General features: G+C 51.3%; 1 protein-coding gene across 1 annotated transcript in view; it reads right to left on the reverse strand.

The window, feature by feature from the left end:
- Positions 1-1,925: 1,925 nt before the first annotated feature.
- Positions 1,926-21,212, reverse strand: part of LOC119957015 (asialoglycoprotein receptor 1-like) — a 62,375-nt gene continuing 43,088 nt past the window's right edge. Inside the window, exons 6-10 of the mRNA XM_038784599.1 lie at positions 16,875-16,949; positions 9,077-9,151; positions 7,475-7,626; positions 4,936-5,048; positions 1,926-2,325 (exon numbers count right to left, since the gene is read on the reverse strand). Of these exons, the coding sequence (XP_038640527.1) occupies positions 2,181-2,325; positions 4,936-5,048; positions 7,475-7,626; positions 9,077-9,151; positions 16,875-16,949 (560 nt within the window). The 3' untranslated portion in view covers positions 1,926-2,180. The remainder of the gene's footprint in view (positions 2,326-4,935; positions 5,049-7,474; positions 7,627-9,076; positions 9,152-16,874; positions 16,950-21,212) is intronic.

Below are 21,212 nucleotides of genomic sequence, written 5' to 3' on the forward strand. Positions count from 1 at the left end.
CCACATCCCAAAGAAAGGGTAACTTGCAGACAAATCTAGTTCGGTTAACCACGAATACGAACTTGCAGTAACATCCAAATTAATTTATAACTGTTGTTGTGTGCCCTGACACCCTCCTGAAGGTGGTAAAGATTTTGCTGAGGCACAGGAATATCAGATATTGTCTCAACCATTGAAGCCTAAGATATCCAAAGTATTAACACTTCCTGGGCCTAATTATGTGAGTTTGCGCAATAGGTAATAATGACTTAGCGGCCTGCCTTACAGGTCTCCATTGCCCCTGGATCTACAATCATAGAGTTTTACAGCTCACAAAGAGGCCTGTCGGCCCATTGACTCTGTGCTAGCCTTCCAGACCCATCTACTCTTTTCTTTTTTAAATTTAGAGTGGCCAATTCTTTTTTTTTCCCAATTAAGAAGCAATTTAGCGTGGCCAATCCACCTAACCTTTGGGTTGTGGGGGTGAGCCTGGCGCAGACACGGGGAGAATGTACAGACTCCACACGGACTGCGACCCAGGGCTGGGATCGAGCCGGGGTCCTCGGCGCCGCGAGGCAGCAGTGCTAACCACTGCGCCACCGCGCCGCCCCAAGGTCCGCCTATTCTAATCCTATTTTCCTGCAATTGGTCTGTGGCCTTCTTTCCTCTGGCGAATCAAGTGCTCATCTATGTGCCTCTTGAATGTGCTTAAATGTGTTAACGAGGTGGGTGAATGGAGCTGTGGGTGCAGAGCAGCCATGATCTGATGGAATGGCAGGACAGGTTTGATGGGCTGAACGGCCTGAACTCCTGTTCCTAGGTTCTCGATTGAAGTTAATAAGAACCGAGGAGCATTCAAGGCAGCCTGTTCGTCATCAAGCCAAAAAAGGCCCCACTTGTCTCGAACCATAGTCTGGATGGATCGGCTGCCATTTTTATCCATTGCTCTCCTTCAGTGATAAATTATGGACCAGTCCTTGAGGAATTGAGGCACGAGGCGAGCGAGGTGAAAGAATTGTATTTCACTTTATTGAAGTGGTCTGATCCATGGTGTAAACAATTCAAGTAAGCAAGGAATTATATCCTTTCACTCGTTAATCGCAGAGAGATTACGCGGGATTCAGAATAAAAAGCAAATGCGCGGAGCTGTCGGGGGAGATCTGCTTTCACGCCTGACCTCAGCGCGGATGTACTGCCGCTGCACATCTGATCCAGCGTGCAAACCAACCGGCCCAATTAAAGGAAGCCTTCGAAACGCTCTGAGTGACCGTGAACACGTGCGAGGCTGGGTCGCCTGACAGCTCTGGGCCCCATCATGTTTAAGGGCAGCACGGTAGCATGGTGGATAGCACAATTGCTTCACAGCTCCAGGGTCCCAGGTTCGATTCCCGGCTGGGTCACTGTCTGTGCGGAGTCTGCACGTCCTCCCCGTGTGTGCGTGGGTTTCCTCCGGGTGCTCCAGCTTCCTCCCACAGTCCAAAGACGTGCAGGTTAGGTGGATTGGCCGTGATAAATTGCCCTTAGTGCCCACAATTGCCCTTAGTGTTGGGTGGGGTTACTGGGTTATGGGGATAGGGTGGAGGTGTTGACCTTGGGTAGGGTGCTCTTCCCAGGAGCCGGTGCAGACTCGATGGGCCGAATGGCCTCCTTCTGCACTGTAAATTCTATGATAATCTATGTTCGGTGTTCCACGGCAGAATAGCTCAGCACCTTGGACAACGTAGATCGAGGGAGGTGAATGTGACCCTGGAGGCCAATGTGCCATGAAGGGGCCGCGCTCGTAACCTGACAGCGCCGAGGAATCTCTAGCAGACCATGCATGCATTGGGAAAATGGACACTCAGCAGGAAATGCTAAGTGTCACCAGACACGGTCACAGTCTTAGTTCACGTCATCAGAGGCGTTACTGCGGCTATGCATTAAACAGAGTAATTTTTTTTTGTTTTAAATCTGGCTGAATTAAGCTTTCTACCTGGAAACTATGCAGAATAATTCCGTCAAATACTTTTCCGCTGAGTCTCAAATGGGTCAGGTTCGCCGATTCGCTTTTACTTTTGGTACGCTGAACAATCTAATTTCGAGAGAACAGTTGTATCTGGGGGCTCGCCCGGGTTGTTGCGCTGTAGCTCGTATCTGGGATCAGAAAACAGATTCCGAAGCAAGAGAAGGTTCAGGTCTTCATCGCTGACGGGGGCGAGGATTTATTTAAAATGGCAGAACACAGGCCGCTCGCAGATGAAGTTAAGCTTTTGGCTACACGAGTAAACGCTCCATTTCCCATCGCTCTTCATCCCAGCGCAAGCTTCATAATTTCCGAAGTCTCTCGGTTCGCCCGCAGCCCAAAACCTGAGTGACAAAAACACCAGTAAGTAAGAAAGACGAACATTCCTCTCGCGCATCGAGTCACCTCAGGATTTCCTCTGCGCCTCTAAGGCAACCAAATACTTTTGAGGTGTAGTCGCTGTTCAATTGTGTCTTGAAGGACAAGGGCCACTCCTCCCACAGGATCATAGGGACAGGAGTAGGCCATTCAGCCCCTCGAGCCTGTCCCCGCCATTCAATGAGATCATGGCTGACCTGTGGGATAACTCCAGATACCGGCTTTTGGGCGCAGATTCCTTAATATCTTTGCTTCACGAAAATCTATCACCAGCTTGGTTGGCCACGCCATTAATGGATGGAGACGATCTAGAGTGCCTTCGCCAAGACGCCCTGCAGCGAATCATCAAGCCTCCCTCAGCAGCACCTTCTAAATTCATCACCTCCATTGAGCAGAAGATCAATGGCAGCAGGCACCACCTGCAAAGTTCCCCATGAAGCCACTCACTACTTCATATGCTGGTGTCATGGTGGCTGGCATGGGGTAGGCTTGGCCTATGGTTAGAGTCATAGAGACGTACAGCACAGAAAGAGGCCCTTCGGCCCATCGTGACTGTGCCAGCCATCAAGCACCTATCTATTACATAGACTTACATAGAATTTACAGTGCAGAAGGAGGCCATTCGGTCCATCGAGTCTGCACCGGCTCTTGGAAAGAGCACACCACCCAAGGTCAACACCTCCCCCTATCCCAATAACCCAGTAACCCCACCCAACACTAAGGGCAATTGAAATGAAATGAAAATCGCTTATTGTCACAAGTAGGCTTCAATGAAGTTACTGTGAAAAGCCCCTAGTCGCCACATTCCGGCGCCTGTCCGGGGAGGCTGGTACGGGAATCGAACCGTGCTGCTGGCCTGCTTGGTCTGCTTTAAAAGCCAGCGATTTAGCCTTGTGAGCTAAACCAGCCCCTTGTGGGCACTACGGGCAATTTATCATGGCCAATCCACCTAACCTGCACAGCTTTGGACTGTGGGAGGAAACCGGAGCACCCGGAGGAAACCCACGCAGACACGGGGAGGATGTGCAGACTCCGCACAGACAGTGACCCAAGCCGGAATCGAACCTGGGACCCTGGAGCTGTGAAGCCATTGTGCTATCCACAATGCTACCGTGCTGCCCCTAGAGGCCCTAGAAGTGTAAAAGGTTTTGGGTTGGATGGGCTGGTGTGGTGTTTGTATATTCTCCCCGTGCTGAACTTTAACCTGGTGTTGTAAGACTTCTTACTGTGCTCACCCCAGTCCAACGCCGGCATCTCCACATCTTCTCTAGAGCAATTAGGGATGGGCAACAAATGCTGGCCTAGCTAGTGACGCTCACATCCCAGGGATGAACCCCCACCCACCACTGTTGCTTCAATAGCAATGTAACTGTTCAAGAACACATACTGGACATCCATCTCGTGTTGTCTAAAGTCCCTTCTATCCGAGACATCAACTCTGATTCTCTCTCCACAGTTGGAGCCTGACCCATCGCGTGTTTCTCTCGCATTTTCTGCCCGTGTTTCAGAGTTCCGCGATCTTGCTTACACACAGGAGCCGTGTGGGCTTCGATTGCCGTCTCCGCCAGCCCTGTCACATTGTTCGAACCGCCGATATCGCGGGTGGTGAACTGCATGGACTTCCACAGGGGTTCTTTAGTAGATCAACAGAGGCGTATGATGGCTCGAACCCTTCACCCACTCTTCTGGACTTTGGTTCACGCCCAGCGTAAGAACCCTCAAGGGACCCACGGAGACACTCAAACCGATCTCCCCAAGGGGCTTGTGGGATATGAGCTTCCCCATTAGTGGGAGACTCAGCTGGAATCTATGGAAATTGCCTTGTGAAAGCAGAACTGTGACCAGCTAGAATGGTTGTAGTAACATAAAAGGCACAAGGCCCAGAGTTAAGGTCGTTGCAGAGATGGGTAATTACTTAGACATGAGTCCGCACCATACCTGCGCCCGCTGCTGGAGATATGTACATCAGTTAAGAGTTGCTGATAAAGTCTGGCTGTCGACAATGGGCTGGATTCTCTGCTCCCCGCAGCCCCGTGTTTCCCGATGGCTCACCGTTCACCGGCGGCGAGATTCTCTCTTCTCGCCCTTTGTCAACGGGATTTCCCATTGAAACCACTCCCCACGCCGTTGGGAAACCCACCAGCGAGGAAAAGAGAACGGTCGGCGAATTCTGACCGTACTTTAGTGGGATGGAGCCATGGTGTCTAAAGCAGGACCTCGGCCTGCTTCAGTCAACACCTTGGGGGGGGGGGGGGGGGGGGGACACACAGCGGAGATTGGCCAGAGAGGTACCGGGGATGGGGGGGGGGGGGCGTCAGTTATGCGGAGACACTCAAGAACCTGGAAGCAGGAACGTGGCAAATGATCAGGTCATTTGCTTCGCTGTTGGTTGGGGGATAAATATTTGGCCAGGTCACCCGGGAGAAAGTGGTATTCGTGCCGCTGGGATCTCCTATTTCACCCTGGGAAAGCAGGCAGGGGTCTCGATTGGAGGATAGCATTCTTCCACTAGCAACGGAACGAGGCCACTCAGCCCATCTTACTGCAAAGACTGTACAATTAAAAAGATAACTTACTTTTGTGTCGAAGGGTAATCTGTACCATCCACCCAAACCCATTCACCAGCGTTATGCGACTCATTCAGACCGATCCAGTGGCGAGTTAACTTAATCTCTTGCTTCAAAAATCCCTGTGGTATAAATGAAAGTGTACCGATGAGGCATCTGATGCTGTGACGGCATGGTTTACTACTGTGGTGAATGAGATTCACACGGTATTATAAGTTACCAATGTCACTCTGTTCCCATTGTATATACGTACCGATATTGTAAGTGCAGTTGCACTACCTGACCACCAGGGGGAGTAGCTCTGGGAGTACTCGAGAGTTTGTACTGGGTTCCCCCCTTGGCTCCGCCCAGAACTCCTCCCCCTGGAGCTGCTGCATAAAGATCCGTGCCACAGAGCCAGCCGGCCAGTTCATCGAAAGTTCAACGGCGAACAGGCTGGCTCTGTTGTAAGTATATTAAAACCGCTATTCTACTCCTACAGGCACGTGTCCGTAGAATTGATGGTTCCATCAGCTACTTTTTGTGGCCTCCCTCGGCCCCCACGCGGAAGCATTACCCACAGAACTCAGTAAACGGAAGGATGGAGAGAGGGTGATAACTGGCACCCTGTTAGCGCCTCAGGGGCTCCGAATCAACGATGATTTGGGGAGACTCTTGGGGAAATCGGTAGCTGGTGGGTGTCGGCGGTGGGGGTTAGTGGCAGCTGGGAGCAGCCTATGGGATCAGGGCGGGGCCTCGATCTGAGGTCAGAGGTTGGCAGTCTTGGGGCTGGGAGAGCCGGCGTTTGGGAAATCAAAGGGTATGGGCTGGGTTAGGATGCCAGCGGTGATCGGGGGGGGGGGGGGGGAGGGGGGGGGATCCTATTCTGTGGGTTGAGGGCCAGCATTCCGGCTCCTCCCGATTCCTCATTCGGAGGAGTTCGGTCCCCCTTTGCTGAGGCCTGTCCCAGGCCTGATTTCACAAAGTCCGACAATGCGGGCTGCCTTAGGCCAAACCAGGCTCGGAGCCAGGGTCTGAACCAAGTACCAGACCCCTTACTTGCTTCAGCAAAAGGTGCAATGCCTGTTTCAGGTGTGGGTAAAGGAGGCCTCTGGTTTCTTATTATGCAGTTCGACAGGTCGTGGCTGCATTGCACAGAGATCTGCCTCTTGTCCACCATTTTGAGCACTTTCGGGCCTAGGCAACAGGGCTCAATTTCAAGGACAGCAAAGCCTACACTCCTGAGACCTTACCTCGCAATAAGTTTAGGCCTGAGTTTCAAAACCACGACCATTGCTGCCGAGGCCGTGTGCAGAGAGGAGAACGTTACATAGCAATTGGCTCCATATTTCATTTAAAACGGCGCATGAGCAGACCCCAATCGATTGAATGCAATACGCTCGGCCGGGACTGGCTGGAGGCAGCGGATGCTCCATTCTGCCTTCTTATTGGATGTCTGAACCTGTGGTCTCAGTGAATGAGACAGAAAAAACAATGAGCAGAGGAATTGGCTCCCGCCCTTGGTGGGTGGGATGGGGGAGTGTTTGTCAAGAGGACAGAGGGGTTGTGGCCCAAAGTTCTGTGTTTTCCTGCCCTGTGGGGGGTCTGACTCCCTCCCAGCCTGTGGGCCAGACTGACGGACAGGCTTGCCCTCTCCCCCACCCCCCGCCCCTCGGGCAGTAAATGCCCCGGGGAGTGGGGGGGGGGGAAACCACAGGCCAGGTGGATGCCCTGCAGCTGGGGTAGTGTAGAGGGTGGTGAGTGTTAAGGAATGGGTGAAGAGACGTTCCAATTAGATGTCTCATTGGTGTTAAGTATCCAATAATTGACGCCGATATGTAAAGAGGTTACAGGTGGCTCTCGTGGCATGTGATGTGGTGATACAGAATGTTCTGTACAGAATGTGTTCAAGGAAAATAAAGGTGTTTGTGAAAAGGAGAAGAATCCTTGACTCTTGAGTCAACAGCAGGCAGAAGCTAACAGTGAGGGGAGGGGGAGGGTTGCTATTGGTTAATGATCTGGGGGGTGAGGTCCTATCCCCAATCCTGGGGTCACAGGAGCATGGCCAATTTCAGGGCTATGTATGGATCGGGGTGGGATGACAAGGGGCGAAGTAGGTTTGGGGGGTGGTGGCGAGGTTCTCGGGCACAGTTTACCTGCTCCTCTTGGCCCACAAGCTGTGCTGGAAAGACGCTCCACTTTCCCATGCAGAAACTCTCTCTAGCTATTGGGCTCCCCAAGACCGGGGGCACCCAGCCAGCCTCATGCACACGGCCTTATTATAACATTTAAATGTCCCAACCCTTGCGAGCAGGTTAGACGATCGCCCCCAGAGATCGGCAGGATTGAGATTCGCCATCCCATCTGACCCAAACTCCTTAGTCTTTTAAGGTTCGGATTACCCTCACTATCTGGGCAATCTCTCAGATCTGTTCCTACTCCTCCCGGGGGTGCAGTGGGGACACAGGGAGATGGGATTCATCCGGGAATTCCAATGGAGTGGGAGCAGTTCTGAGAGATGTCCCGGCCACTGATGCTGCAGTTGAGAGATCCTGCGAGAGACCCAGACCTGTTCCTCGCTGTTGTCAATCACCGCCAGGTTGGACATCTGTGACGAGCAAAATCTCTGCGACGTTGACCAATCTTCTAAGGTTGGTGAAAAGTAGTAACATCTCTGACGGTTCAAAGTCCATTGGTCAGGGCACTCAAACCGGGGCTGACCTGCGAAAGACAAAATGGCTCAGTCGCTTATCTCGCCCGGCCAAACAATAACAGCGTGTCTCAGCCCCCAAGTTACTCTAACAAGGCGCCGACTTTTACATCAGGTTTCTGGTGACTTCCTGCTTGTCTCAGTGAAATTTGAGGTGGGGGGGTGGGGGGGGGGGGGGGGGGGGCAGATGGCTGGAGTGCACGGACTAGGGGAAGAGACAGAATAGATGGCATCATTGTGGAACAATGGGGTAGGGAGTGTGAAGCCAACAATTCCCTCACTTCATGCCCTGGACCATGATGCCCCTTAGCCAGCGGGCAATAGTGGCTGAGGGCGGAGAGTCAGGGGCTGTTTAGCACAGGGCTAAATCGCTGGCTTTGAAAGCAGACCAAGGCAGGCCAGCAGGTTCGATTCCCGTAACAGCCTCCCCGAACAGGCGCCGGAATGTGGCGACTAGGGGCTTTTCACAGTAACTTCATTTGAAGCCTACTCGTGACAATAAGCCATTTCCATTTTCATTTTATTTCAGAGGCCAGGCCTGCATTGTCACCCAATCCTATTGCCAACTGTTGTTTAAGGAGATCACAGGTGTATTCTTTCAATGGGGTCACATGCCTCCTGCCCGTGGGTCTGACGTTGTTAGGCCCACGTGCAGGCTTCCAACGTATGCATGGCCTGGCCAGCGACAGACCAGAGAGCATTGGGACCCAGGGGTATTTACCGTCTGAGGGAAGCACTCGCTCAACGCTTGAATTTTACATCTGCCGCCTGGGCGGATCCAGAAGCAGGCACGAAACGCCAGCCGCGAGTGGCCCCGGAATGCAATCTCCTGCTGGCTGGCCATTAACAACAGGCCTGTGGGGTTCTTAATATTTCAGGGGATGTGGGCGTCGCTGGCTGGGCCCAGCATTTGTTGCCCATCCCTCATTGCCCTTGAACTGAGGGGCTTACTCGGCCATTTCAGAGGGTCATTTACGAGCCAACCACATTGCTGTTGGGGGGTCTGGAGACACATGTAGGCCAGACCGGGTAAGGATGGCAGATTTCCTTCCTTCCCTACGGGGTCTTAATGAGCCAGATGGGATTTTACAGCAATCGGTGACAGGTGCCACACGGTCACCATCAGCGAGACTAGATTTATCCAATGAATTAATTCCAGCAGCTGAAATTCAGTTGGCCAATCTCTTGTCCCAGAGTTTGGGCCTCTGGGTTACTGATCAGCAGAGGGTTCAAGCTGCAGGCTGGAGGGTGAAGGTTGGGGTGGCCGCAGAGGAGGCCGAGGCGGTTATGAAGGGGACAGCCGTGTGCCACAGCCTCCACCACAAGGCCTTCCCACAGGCACACTCTCCTCGGTACCCCGTGCTGTTCAGTGGGACTGAATTGTACAGCTCACTAACTCAGAGCGGATGTGGGCATTTCACCAGATGTACCACCTGCTCCCGGAACACTATTAACACTCACAGTTGTCCTTCATCTCCGACAGCTGGATCGCAAAGTTGCTGTGCGATCGATGGGTTTGGTCGGTCAGTCTCGCAACTGCAAATAAAAACGCAGAACCGTTAGTGCTGATGGGAGCACGAGCATTTTAAATCCCGCTTTAATGCCGCAGACTCCATTACCGTCGCATAACTCAGTACTGGGTATCCGAGACAGGCCAACACAGAAACTGCCAGGAGGGTGCTGGTCACAGAAGGGTTTGCCTTAAAGAAGGGCGGCACGGTGGCACAGTGGCCAGCACTGCTGCCTCACAGCGACAGGGATCCAGGTTCGAGTCTACCCTCGGGTGACTGTCTGTGAGGAGTCTGCACGTTCTCCACCATCTCTGGGTGGGTTTCCTCCAGGTGCTCCGGTTTCCTCCCACAGTCCAAAGTTAAGCAGGTTAGATGGGGTTACGGGGATAGGGCGGAGGAAGTGGGCCTAGGTAGGGTGCTCTTTCAGAGGGCCAGTGCAGACTCGATGGGCCGAATGGCCTCCTTCTGCTCTATAGGGATTCTATGGATTCCAGGTGTCTGCCGTCTCCTGTACATTAGCTGTAAGTCTTTATTAATGACCAGAACCATTTATACATCCACGATAAAGGGTGCAAGCTGACAAGGGTATAAGCTAGACCCATGCTAAGGCCTATTAGAAATAAAAATGCAAATGTCACTGTAATCTCAGACGACCCTGGGCTGCTCTCGCCGTGTTAGTGACAGAGATCTGACTGGCAGTGAATTACCCTGAGGGTCACCACACCTCAGGTGAGGGGCAACGTTGAGAAGACGGGTCCTTCATGAATAACCTCAGCCGGTACGGGAATTGAACCAACGCTGCTGGTCTTGCTCTGCATCACCAACCTGCCATCCAGCCAACTGAGCTAACCAACGCCACAGAGCTCGATACAGATCCCTGCTCAACACCACACTGACATCACTGCTCAACAACACACTGACATCACTGCTCAACATCACACTGACATCACTGCTCAACAACACACTGACATCACTGCTCAACATCACACTGACATCACTGCTCAACATCACACTGACATCACTGCTCAACACCACACTGACATCACTGCTCCACACTGACATCACTGCTCAACACCACACTGACATCACTGCTCAACACCACACTGACATCACTGCTCAACATCACACTGACATAACTGCTCAACATCACACTGACATCACTGCTCAACACCACACTGACATCACTGCTCAACACCACACTGACATCACTGCTCAACATCACACTGACATCACTGCTAACACCACACTGACATCACTGCCCAACACCACACTGACATCACTGCTCAACATCACACTGACATCACTGCTAACACCACACTGACATCACTGCTCAACATCACACTGACATCACTGCTCAACATCACACTGACATCACTGCTCAACACCGCACTGACATCACTGCTCAACCCAACACTGACATCCCTGCTCCACACTGACATCACTGCTCAACATCACACTGACATCACTGCTCCACACTGACATCACTGCTCAACACCACACTGACATCACTGCTCAACCCAACACTGACATCCCTGCTCCACACTGACATCACTGCTCAACATCACACTGACATCACTGCTCAACACCACACTGACATCACTGCTCCACACTGACATCACTGCTCAACATCACACTGACATCACTGCTCAACATCACACTGCATCACTGCTCAACATCACACTGACATCACTACTCAACACCACACTGACATCACTGCTCAACATCACACTGACATCACTGCTCAACATCACACTGACATCACTGCCAACATCACACTGACATCACTGCTCAACCCAACACTGACATCACTGCTCAACACATCACCTGACATCACTGCTCAACATCACACTGACATCACTGCTCAACACCACACTGACATCAGCTGCTCAACACCACACTGACTCACTGCTCAACACCACACTGACATCACTGCTCACATCACACTGACATCACTGCTCAACATACACACTGACATCACTGCTCAACATCACACTGACAATCACGCTCAACACACACTGAGCATCACTGCTCAACACCACACTGACATCACTGCTCCAACCCCACATTGACATCCTGCCTCAACATCACACTGACATCACTGCTCAACATCACACTGACATCACTGCTCAACATCACACTGAACTCACTGCTCAACACCACACTGACATCACCTGCTCAACATCACACTGACATCACTGCTCAACATCACACTGACATCACTGCTCAACATCACACTGACATCACTGCTCCAACACCTCACTGACATCACTGCCTCAACCATCACACTGACATCACTGCTCAAACATCACACTGACATCCATGCTCAACATCACACTGACATCACTGCTCAACACCAAACTGACATCACTGCTCAACATCACATCTGACATCACTGCTCAACATCACACTGACATCAACTGCTCAACATCACCCCTGACATCACGGCTGCAACATCGACACCTGACATCACTGCTCAACATCACAGCTGACATCACGGCTCAACCATCACCTGACATCACTGCTCACACACAGCTGACATCACTGCTCAACATCACACTGACATCACTGCTCAACATCACCTGGACATCACTGCGTCAACTACACACTGACATCACTGCTCAAAACAATCAGCAACTGACATCACTGCTCAACATCACACTGACATCACTGCTCACATCACACTGACATCACTGTGCTCAAATCACCAAGCTGAGCATCACTGCTCAGACATCACACTGACATCACTGCTTGACACCACCTGACTCACTGATCCTGACATCACTGGCTCAACATCACACTGACATCACTGCTCAACATCACACGGACATCCCACTGACATCACTGATACAATCACACTGACATCACTGCTCAACATCACACTGACATCACTGCTCAACATCACACTGACATCACTGCTCAACACACACTGACATCACTGCTCAACACCACACTGACATCACTGCTCAACACCACACTGACATCACTGCTCAACCTTACACTGACATCACACTGACATCACTGCTCACCCCACGCGACATCACTGCTCACATCACACTGACATCACTGCTCAACATCCACACTGACATCACTGCTCACCCACACTGACATCACTGCTAACTCCACACTGACATCACTGCTCAACACCACACTGACATCAACTCTGCTCACATCACACTGCATCACTGCTCAACACCACACTGACATCACTGCTCGACATCACACTGACATCACTGCTCAACACCACACTGACATCACTGCTCAACATCACACTGACATCACTGCTCAACACCACACTGACATCACTGCCAACATCACACTGACATCACTGCTCAACGCCACACTGACATCACTGCTCAACATCACACTGACATCACTGCTCAACATCACACTGACATCACTGCTCAACATCACACTGACATCACTGCTCAACACCACACTGACATCACTGTTAATGCCACACTGACATCACTGCTCAACATCACACTGACATCACTGCTCAACATCACACTGACATCACTGCTCAACATCACACTGACATCACTGCTCAACATCACACTGACATCACTGCTCAACACCACACTGACATCACTGCTCAACATCACACTGACATCACTGCTCAACATCACACTGACATCACTGCTCAACACCACACTGACATCACTGCTCAACATCACACTGACATCACTGCCAACATCACACTGACATCACTGCTCAACATCACACTGACATCACTGCTCAACATCACACTGACATCACTGCTCAACATCACACTGACATCACTGCTCAACACCACACTGACATCACTGCTCAACACCACACTGACATCACTGCTCAACCCCACATTGACATCACTGCTCAACATCACACTGACATCACTGCTCAACATCACACTGACATCACTGCTCAACATCACACTGACATCACTGCTCAACATCACACTGACATCACTGCTCAACATCACACTGACATCACTGCCAACATCACACTGACATCACTGCCAACATCACACTGACATCACTGCTCAACCCAACACTGACATCACTGCTCAACATCACACTGACATCACTGCTCAACATCACACTGACATCACTGCTCAACATCACACTGACATCACTGCTCAACATCACACTGACATCACTGCTCAACATCACACTGACATCACTGCTCAACATCACACTGACATCACTGCTCAACATCACACTGACATCACTGCTCAACATCACACTGACATCACTGCCAACATCACACTGACATCACTGCTCAACACCACACTGACATCACTGCCAACATCACACTGACATCACTGCTCAACGCCACACTGACATCACTGCTCAACACCACACTGACATCACTGCTCAACATCTCACTGACATCACTGCTCAACATCACACTGACATCACTGCTCAACATCACACTGACTCCTGGGTCTGCGTCATGTGCTTCCTCACGTCACCGTGTGAGTGGGTGATACGCTACGGAATCCCACATTAACCCCGAATGTGCCAGGCAGTTATACTGAAGAAAAAGAATCACAGCCTCAGAGGCTATAATGGTGGCCATACGCAATCACCCCTGGCGATGATCGGGAATAGGTGACAGAGGCACTGGCAGAGCAGAACACCAGCGTTTGCCGGGAATCCCAGTTCCCCACGGGCAGCGGAGACATCCAGACCAGGAGGAGGTCGGACTCCGGAGTCAACAGGGGTGGATCTTCAATAGGAAGCTCTACATTGCACTCCTGTGCAGTACTGAGGGAATGCAGCATCATCAGAGGTGCTGTGTGTCAGGTGGTATATTTAACTAAACCAGTTTCTCCGTTGGAAAAAAAATGACACATGGTATTATTTTTCAGGGGTGGTTGCCTCGTGACCTTCCGAATATTTATCCCCTGAGAACATCCCCAACACAGATTGTCTGATAACGTTGCTTCTTGTGGAATCTTGCTATGTCTTCCACATCACAACTGTGATTTTTAAAAATTCATTGATAGGATGTGGGTGAGCCAGCATTTATTGCCCATCCCTAATTGCCCTCGATCATTTATATAATCTTCATTGTCACAATTAATACAGCAATGAAGTTACTGTGACAATCCCCTCGTCGCCACATTCCGCCGCCTGTTCGGGTACACAGAATGTCAGAATGTCCGATTCACCCAACAGCACATCTTTCCGGACTTGTGGGAGGAAACCGGAGCACCCGGAGGAAACCCACGCAGACACGGGGGAGAACGTGCAGACTCCGCACAGACAGTGACCCAAGCCGGGAATCGAACCCGGAACCCTGGCGCTGTGAGGCAACAGTGCTACCCACTGTGCTACCGTGCCGCCCAGAGGGCACTTTGACCTGGAGTTCACATGTAGTCCAGGCCAGGTGAGGAAGGCCGATTTCCTTCCCTGAAGGACATGAGTGAACCAGGTAGAATTTTAGGCCACTCAATTCATGATGATCATTAGGCTGTTAATTCCAGATTCTTATTGAATTCATATTTCCCCAGAGTATTACCCCTGGATCTCTGGATTACTAGTCCAGTGACGTTGCCACTGCGACACTACCTGAGGTGAATGAGTGGGCCTGTGCTGAGCAGTGGGACGGAACTCCTCCAAAGAGCTGCCTTTCTGGGATTGTACAGGGTGAGTCATGTTTTTTTTTAAATAAATTTAGATTACCCAATTATTTTTTCTATTAAGGGGCAATTTAGCGTGGCCAATCCACCTACTCTGCACATTTTTGGGTTGTGGGGGCGAAACCCACGCAGACACGGGGAGAATGTGCAAACTCCACACGGACAGTGACCCAGAGCCGGGATCGAACCTGGGACCTCAGCGCCGTGAGGCGGTTGTGCTAACCACTAGGCCACCGTGCTGCCCTGGGTGAGTCATGTTAACCTCAGGATGAGCCAGTGTTGAAACCCATGTCCCCAATTCACCTGCGTTCATCTTGAACTGCCGGATCTCAGCGTTGTGGTTCCGGGTTTGAGCACCGTGTTGTAACCCTCACGGACTTGTGGAATGCGGCCTTCCCCACTGATGGATGGAGGTCCATCAGCCGAGGCTCGCTGAACCAAGCTTTAGAAGCCGCCTCGGTGTGACCATCAATTCACAAGACGCGTGGTTGGAAGTGAACAGCGGTTTTAATAGTGTCACAACGGAGCCTGCCTGCGACGAGGTGAACTGGCAGGCAGGCTCAGACTGCCAGGCTTTATACGACCAGTTGGTGGGAGGAGCCATGGGCGGAGCCAAGGGTGGAGCCCAGTACAAACTCCCGTACACTCCCAGTACATCTCCCCCTAGGGGCAGAGCCGCGCAACTGCTCGTGTGCCGAGCTTACACAGACACAGTACATCATATGTAATGAAAGTGTGATTTACGCTACTGCGATTCACCGATTGGGATCGGCATGATCGTTACTCCCGGTTGGGACCTTTATCGGATTGTCGTCTTGTCTTTTTGGCGGAAAATAAACCGCCATTTTGATTTGCCTTCTCGGGTCTGCAGAGCTTTTATAGCTACCCTCTGAGAAAATAAATTCCTCCTCATCTCTGTCTGAAATGGGCGACCCCCTTACTCTGAGATTCTGCCCTCTGGTCCCAGACTCTCCCACAAGGGGAAACAACCTCTCAGCATCCACCCTGTCAAACCCCCCTGAGAATCCGATATGTCTCAACAAGGTCACCTCTCTCATTCTAAACTCCAATGAGTACAGGCCCAACCTACTCAACCTCTCCTCATAAGAAATTCCCTCCATACCCGGGATCGATCTAGTCGACCTTCTCTGGACCGCCTCCAATGCCGGGATATCTTTCCTTAGTTAAGGGAACCAAAGCTGTTTCTGGAAGGGCTCAAAGTGGGTACACAGAACAATACAGCACATGAACAGGCCCTTCGGCCCTCCAAGCCTGTACATGAACAGGCCCTTCGGCCCTCTAAACCTGTACCAGTCATGATACCAAGTAGGTGAGCAGGTTCCTGAGCACCAGGGGAAGGATTGGTTGTGCTGGTCGATGAATTGGAATCTCCTGAGAATTGGCAAACATTGAAATAAAAAAGCCATCTGTTAGCTTATATTGATTGAGTTAGCATCATGTACAGGGAATCCGGAACAACTGGAATTTCGAAGAGAGAGAGAGATGGAGGGTGGTGCAGCAACCACACTCATTCCCAAAACAAAAGTCAAACCTCCTGCTCTTCTTTATCTACTTCCAGTATAATGTAAATTCCTGTCTCCCATAAATAATGTGAACAACCCATGTAAACAGTCACGCTGCAATTACGCCCTCCTGCCAGTGGCGGCACTGCAGCACAACCACAGGGACGAGAGTGGGATGACACTGTGACCAGTTTACATCGAAAATTCCCTCTATAAATGGGGGCACGGAGACTTAAAAACAGGAATGGTTCGGGATGGCACGGTGGCGCAGTGGTTAGCACTGCTGCTTCACAGCACCGAGGACCCGGGTTCGATCCTGTCCCCGGGTCACTGTCTGTGTGGAGTTTGTACATTCCCCCCGTGTCTGCGTGGGTCTCACCCCCACAACCCAAAGACATGCAGGGTAGGTGGGTTGGCCATGCTAAATTGCCCCTTAATTGGAAACAAAAAAGAATTGGGTGCTGTAAATTAAAGAAAAACAGGAATGGTTCTAGGTGAATGTAAGTTTAATGATGCAATTTGGAGATGATCAGATGGAATAAAACAGAGAATTACACGTGAAAGAAAAGGGAAACAAATCTTTGTGATTCATAACTTACTGTCATTGGTGATCTGTGACTGACCCCGGTTCAGGTCCCTGTGCGCGTTCCCCACCTCCGTCGATAGCATTACAACTGTAAATAAAAGCAAATGTTAACGCAGGGATTGTCACTTTGCAGGAGGAGGGATTGCTGACAAGTTTCCTCTCCGCCTGGCACCTATCTCCCAGAGTAGAGTGAGAATGGGTAAAGATGCACTGTGCTCTGTTTCATCTACACATCCCATCAGAAAGTATACGATGTCAGGAGTGTGATGGAATGAGCGCGGAATCATTCACTTGCCTGGATGAGCGCGGCTCTGACAACACTCAAGAACCTCGACACCATCCAGGACAAAGCAGCCCCGCTTGATTGCTCCCCCTTCCACAAACATTCACTCCCTCCACCACCGACGCACAGTGGCAGCCGTGTGTACCATCTACAAGACGCACTGCAGAAACTTGTCAAGGCTCCTTAGACAGCACCTAGGGGCTGGTTTAGCACAGGGCTAAATAGCTGACTTTTAAAGCAGACCAAGCAGGCCAGCAGCACGGTTCAATTCCCGTAGCAGCCTCCCCGAACAGGCGCCGGAATGTGGAGACTAGGGGCTTTTCACAGTAACTTCATTTGAAGCATGTGACAATAAGCGATTTTCATTTCATTTCATTTCCAAACACACAACCACTACCTTCTAGGAGGACAAGAGGAGCAGATACCTGGGAACCCCACCACCTGGAGGTTCCCCTCCAAGTCGCTCACCGCCCTGACTTGGAAATGTATCGGCCGTTCCTTCACTGTCACTGGGGCAAAATCCTGGAACTCCCTCCCTAACAGCACAGTGGGTGTTCCTACACCCGAAGGACTGCAGCGGTTCAAGAAGGCAGCTCACCACCACCTTCTGAAGGGCAACCAGGCAATAAATGCTGGGCCTAACCAGCCACACCCCCATCCTGTGAATAAATTAAAACAAAAATTCCCTGGACCATTCTCGACCGAGAAGCTCGACACCATCCAGGACAAAGCAGCCAGTTTGATAGCCCTCCTCAGCCACTACCTTCACCATTCTCTCCCTCACCACCGTCACACAGTCGTAGCCGTGTGTCACTTCCTGGGTCTTTACGGAGGCTGGAGCCTCACAAATAACAACCCAGATCCGCTGCTTGGACAAGGGCTAATAAACTTCGTGTCGCCTCCTGGTTCAGAGACTTCTCCCAGGATCAGGAGGTCTGGAGCCCAGCCGGACCCGGTGCGGAGAGGGGCTGGGAGGCAGGAGCACATCCTCATCCCTCTGCTCCTGGGCCTGACCAGGTCCAAACGGTGGGCAACCAAGAGGGCTGACAAACCCCACTGTCTGCCCCTCTAACCTTCATGGATGTGTAACCCTGGAAAGGGGGCACACTGTGTTCACGGGGCACCTTCGAGAGCTTCCGTGCCCTATGGGCACCACAGGGGCTGTACTTATTGACTGATGAGTTAGGCGGGTTGGTTCGATGTGGACTGCACTCGATGCAGGGAAGCGAGAAACAGACGTCCAACACTGGAGAAGATCCAAAACTGTTTTATTGAACGATAGAACTGATAAACATATTCAGCTGTGGGTCGACACTATACTGAACTGACTGGAGACCTAGTAGCAGCCTGACCAGACTTACTAGCTACCGCATGGTGTTTGCACTTGCTAGCTCGTGGACTCTGACTGTCTCAGTGGCTGGGTCCCAAGAGAGCGGGAAACCTAGCGCCCTCTGGCTTTATAGTGGTCGTGTCCTGTCTGGTGATTGGCTGCACTGTGTTCTGTGCTTATTGGTCGTCCTGTGTGTCAATCACTGCCTGTCTGCACCTCATTATATACATGGATGGATATTATGACATTGACCACATTAATCACATTTTAAATCGATATTTTAAGCCTCACTTGTGATTTGCTTTTGTTTACGCCAGTATCCCTTTAAAGAGGCCGCCCCTTTTATTTTGTCCCTCAGTTCCTTTAATTTAGTCTGTTTGGTTTGGACAAATTAGCTGGAGCCGGGCCTGCTGAATCCCAAAATTCGTCCCTTTCCACCATTCGAGAAGCTCAACGTTGACCAGATTACGGCCTCAATTTCAATTTCCTGTTTGCCCTCCTCCCCCACCCCCAGAACCCTCAGCGACCACAACCCCGGCCCTTGAATATATTCAATGCCCCTGCCCACGGCTCCTTGGCAAAGGGAATTCCACTGACCAGTGACCCTCAAGAGAGAAATAATTGATTTGCATCCCAGCCTTAAGTAGGTGTCGTGTAGTTCCAGACTCTGCCACAAGGGCAAGGGCCTTCTCAGAAGCCACCCACGTCTCCTCGGGATCTTCTGTGTTTCAATAAGCTCAACTCGCCACCTTCTCACCTCCATTGTGTGGAGCCCCGACCTACTCACTAAGGCAGAGTAAAACCCGAGCATAATCTGACTAATATTGGTCGGAAGGGGAGGGGAAATCAGGCCCACCTCGTAGCAAACATAAAACATGACAGCGCAGTGCCCTGGGAACGTTGGAAACAGGAGCAGGGGTGGGCCATTCAGCCCTTGGGCCTGCTCCGCCATTCAATGAGATCATGAGCTTCTCGCTCAACACCATTTTCCTGAGCTATCCCCAAATCCCTCGATTCCCTTTCAGAACAAAAAAATCCATCGATCCCTGTATTGCCCTGTTAGGGCAGCACGGTAGCATTGTGGATAGCACAATTGCTTCACAGCTCCAGGGTCCCAGGTTCGATTCCCGGCTTGGGTCACTGCCTGTGCGGAGTCTGCACATCCTCCCCGTGTGTGTGTGTGTGTGGGTTTCCTCCGGGTGCTCCGGTTTCCTCCCACAGTCCAAAGATGTGCAGGTTAGGTGGATTGGCCGTGATAAATTGCCCTTAGTGTCCAAAATTAGTGTTGGGTGGGGTTACTGGGTTATGGGGATAGGATGGAGGTGTTGACCTTGGGTAGGATGCTCTTTCCAAGAGTCGGTGCAGACTCGATGGGCCGAATGGCCTCCTTCTGCACTGTAAATTCTATGAAAAACTGAACACACTCAGTGGCAGAGACTTCACAACCCCTCTGGGGCAGAGGGTTCCAAAGACTCATCACCATCTGAGCAAAGAAATTCCTCCTCATCTCATCGAAACGCCTTTGCCCTTTATTCTGAGACTGTGCCCCTGGCTGTAGACGCTCCATCCCAGCCATCCTGCCTGCGCCGTGTCGAACCCTGGAAGAGTTTCAACGAGATCCCCTCTCGTCCTGCTCAATCTCTCCTCATAGGCACAGCGGTTAGCACTGCTGCCTCACAGCGCCAGGGACCCGGGTTCCATTCCGGCCTCGGGTGACTGTCTGTGCGGAGTCTGCACGTTCTCCCCGTGTCGGCGTGGGTTTCCTCCGGGTGCTCCGGTTTCCTCCCACACAGTCCATGTTAGGTGGATTGGCCATGCTAAATTGCCCCCTTGGTGTCCAAAGATGGTTAGGTTATGGGGATAGGCAAGTGGTTAGCACTGCTGCCTCACATCCCAGGTTCGATACAGGCTCTGGGTCACTGTCCATGTGGAGTTTGCACATTCTCCCCGTGTCTGCGTGGGTTTCGCCCCCACAACCCAAAGATGTGCAGGCTAGGTGGATTGGCCAGGCTAAATTGCCCCTTAATTGGAAAAAATGAATTGGGCACTCTAAGCGTTTTAGAGAAAGGTTATGGGGGTAGGGTGGGGGAAGTGGGCCTACGGTGCTCTTTCAGAGGGTTGGTGCTGACTCAATGGGCCAAATGGCCTCCTTCTGCACTGTAGGGATTCTCTGATGATCTGAAATTCCAGGGGAATGGAGAAAGCTGGATATAAAATGGGCTGAGTGGCAGGAGGTGATGGTACTGTCGCTGGACTAGTCATCCAGAAACCCAGCTCTGGGGACACCGGTTCAAATCCCAACATGGCAGATGTTGGAATGAAATGTCTAACTGTTGTTAAATCCCAACTGGTTCACGAATGTCCTGTAGGGAAGGAAATCTGCCGTCCTTACCCGGTCTGGCCTACATGTGACTCCAGAACAACAACAACAATGTGGTTGACTCTAAACTGCACCTTGAAATGGGCAAGCAAGCCCCTCAGTTCAAAGGGCAACTTAAGGATGGGCAACAAATGCTGGGCCGAGCCAGCGACCCCCATGACAAAATAACAAATGGGTGTTTTGTGGAACCAGTAAGGTTCTGCAGGGTCCTCTGCTTTCTGTGATATATGGATTAATGATGATAGATTAATGTCGGGAGAATGATCGAGAGGTGTGTCGACAATACAAAAATTGGCCGCGTAGTTGGGAGCGAGGAGGATTTCTATAGACTGCAAGAAGGTGTCAATGGACGGAAAAG

This window comes from Scyliorhinus canicula, chromosome 25, assembly GCF_902713615.1.
Source record: "Scyliorhinus canicula chromosome 25, sScyCan1.1, whole genome shotgun sequence".
NCBI classification, from domain to species: domain Eukaryota; kingdom Metazoa; phylum Chordata; class Chondrichthyes; order Carcharhiniformes; family Scyliorhinidae; genus Scyliorhinus; species Scyliorhinus canicula.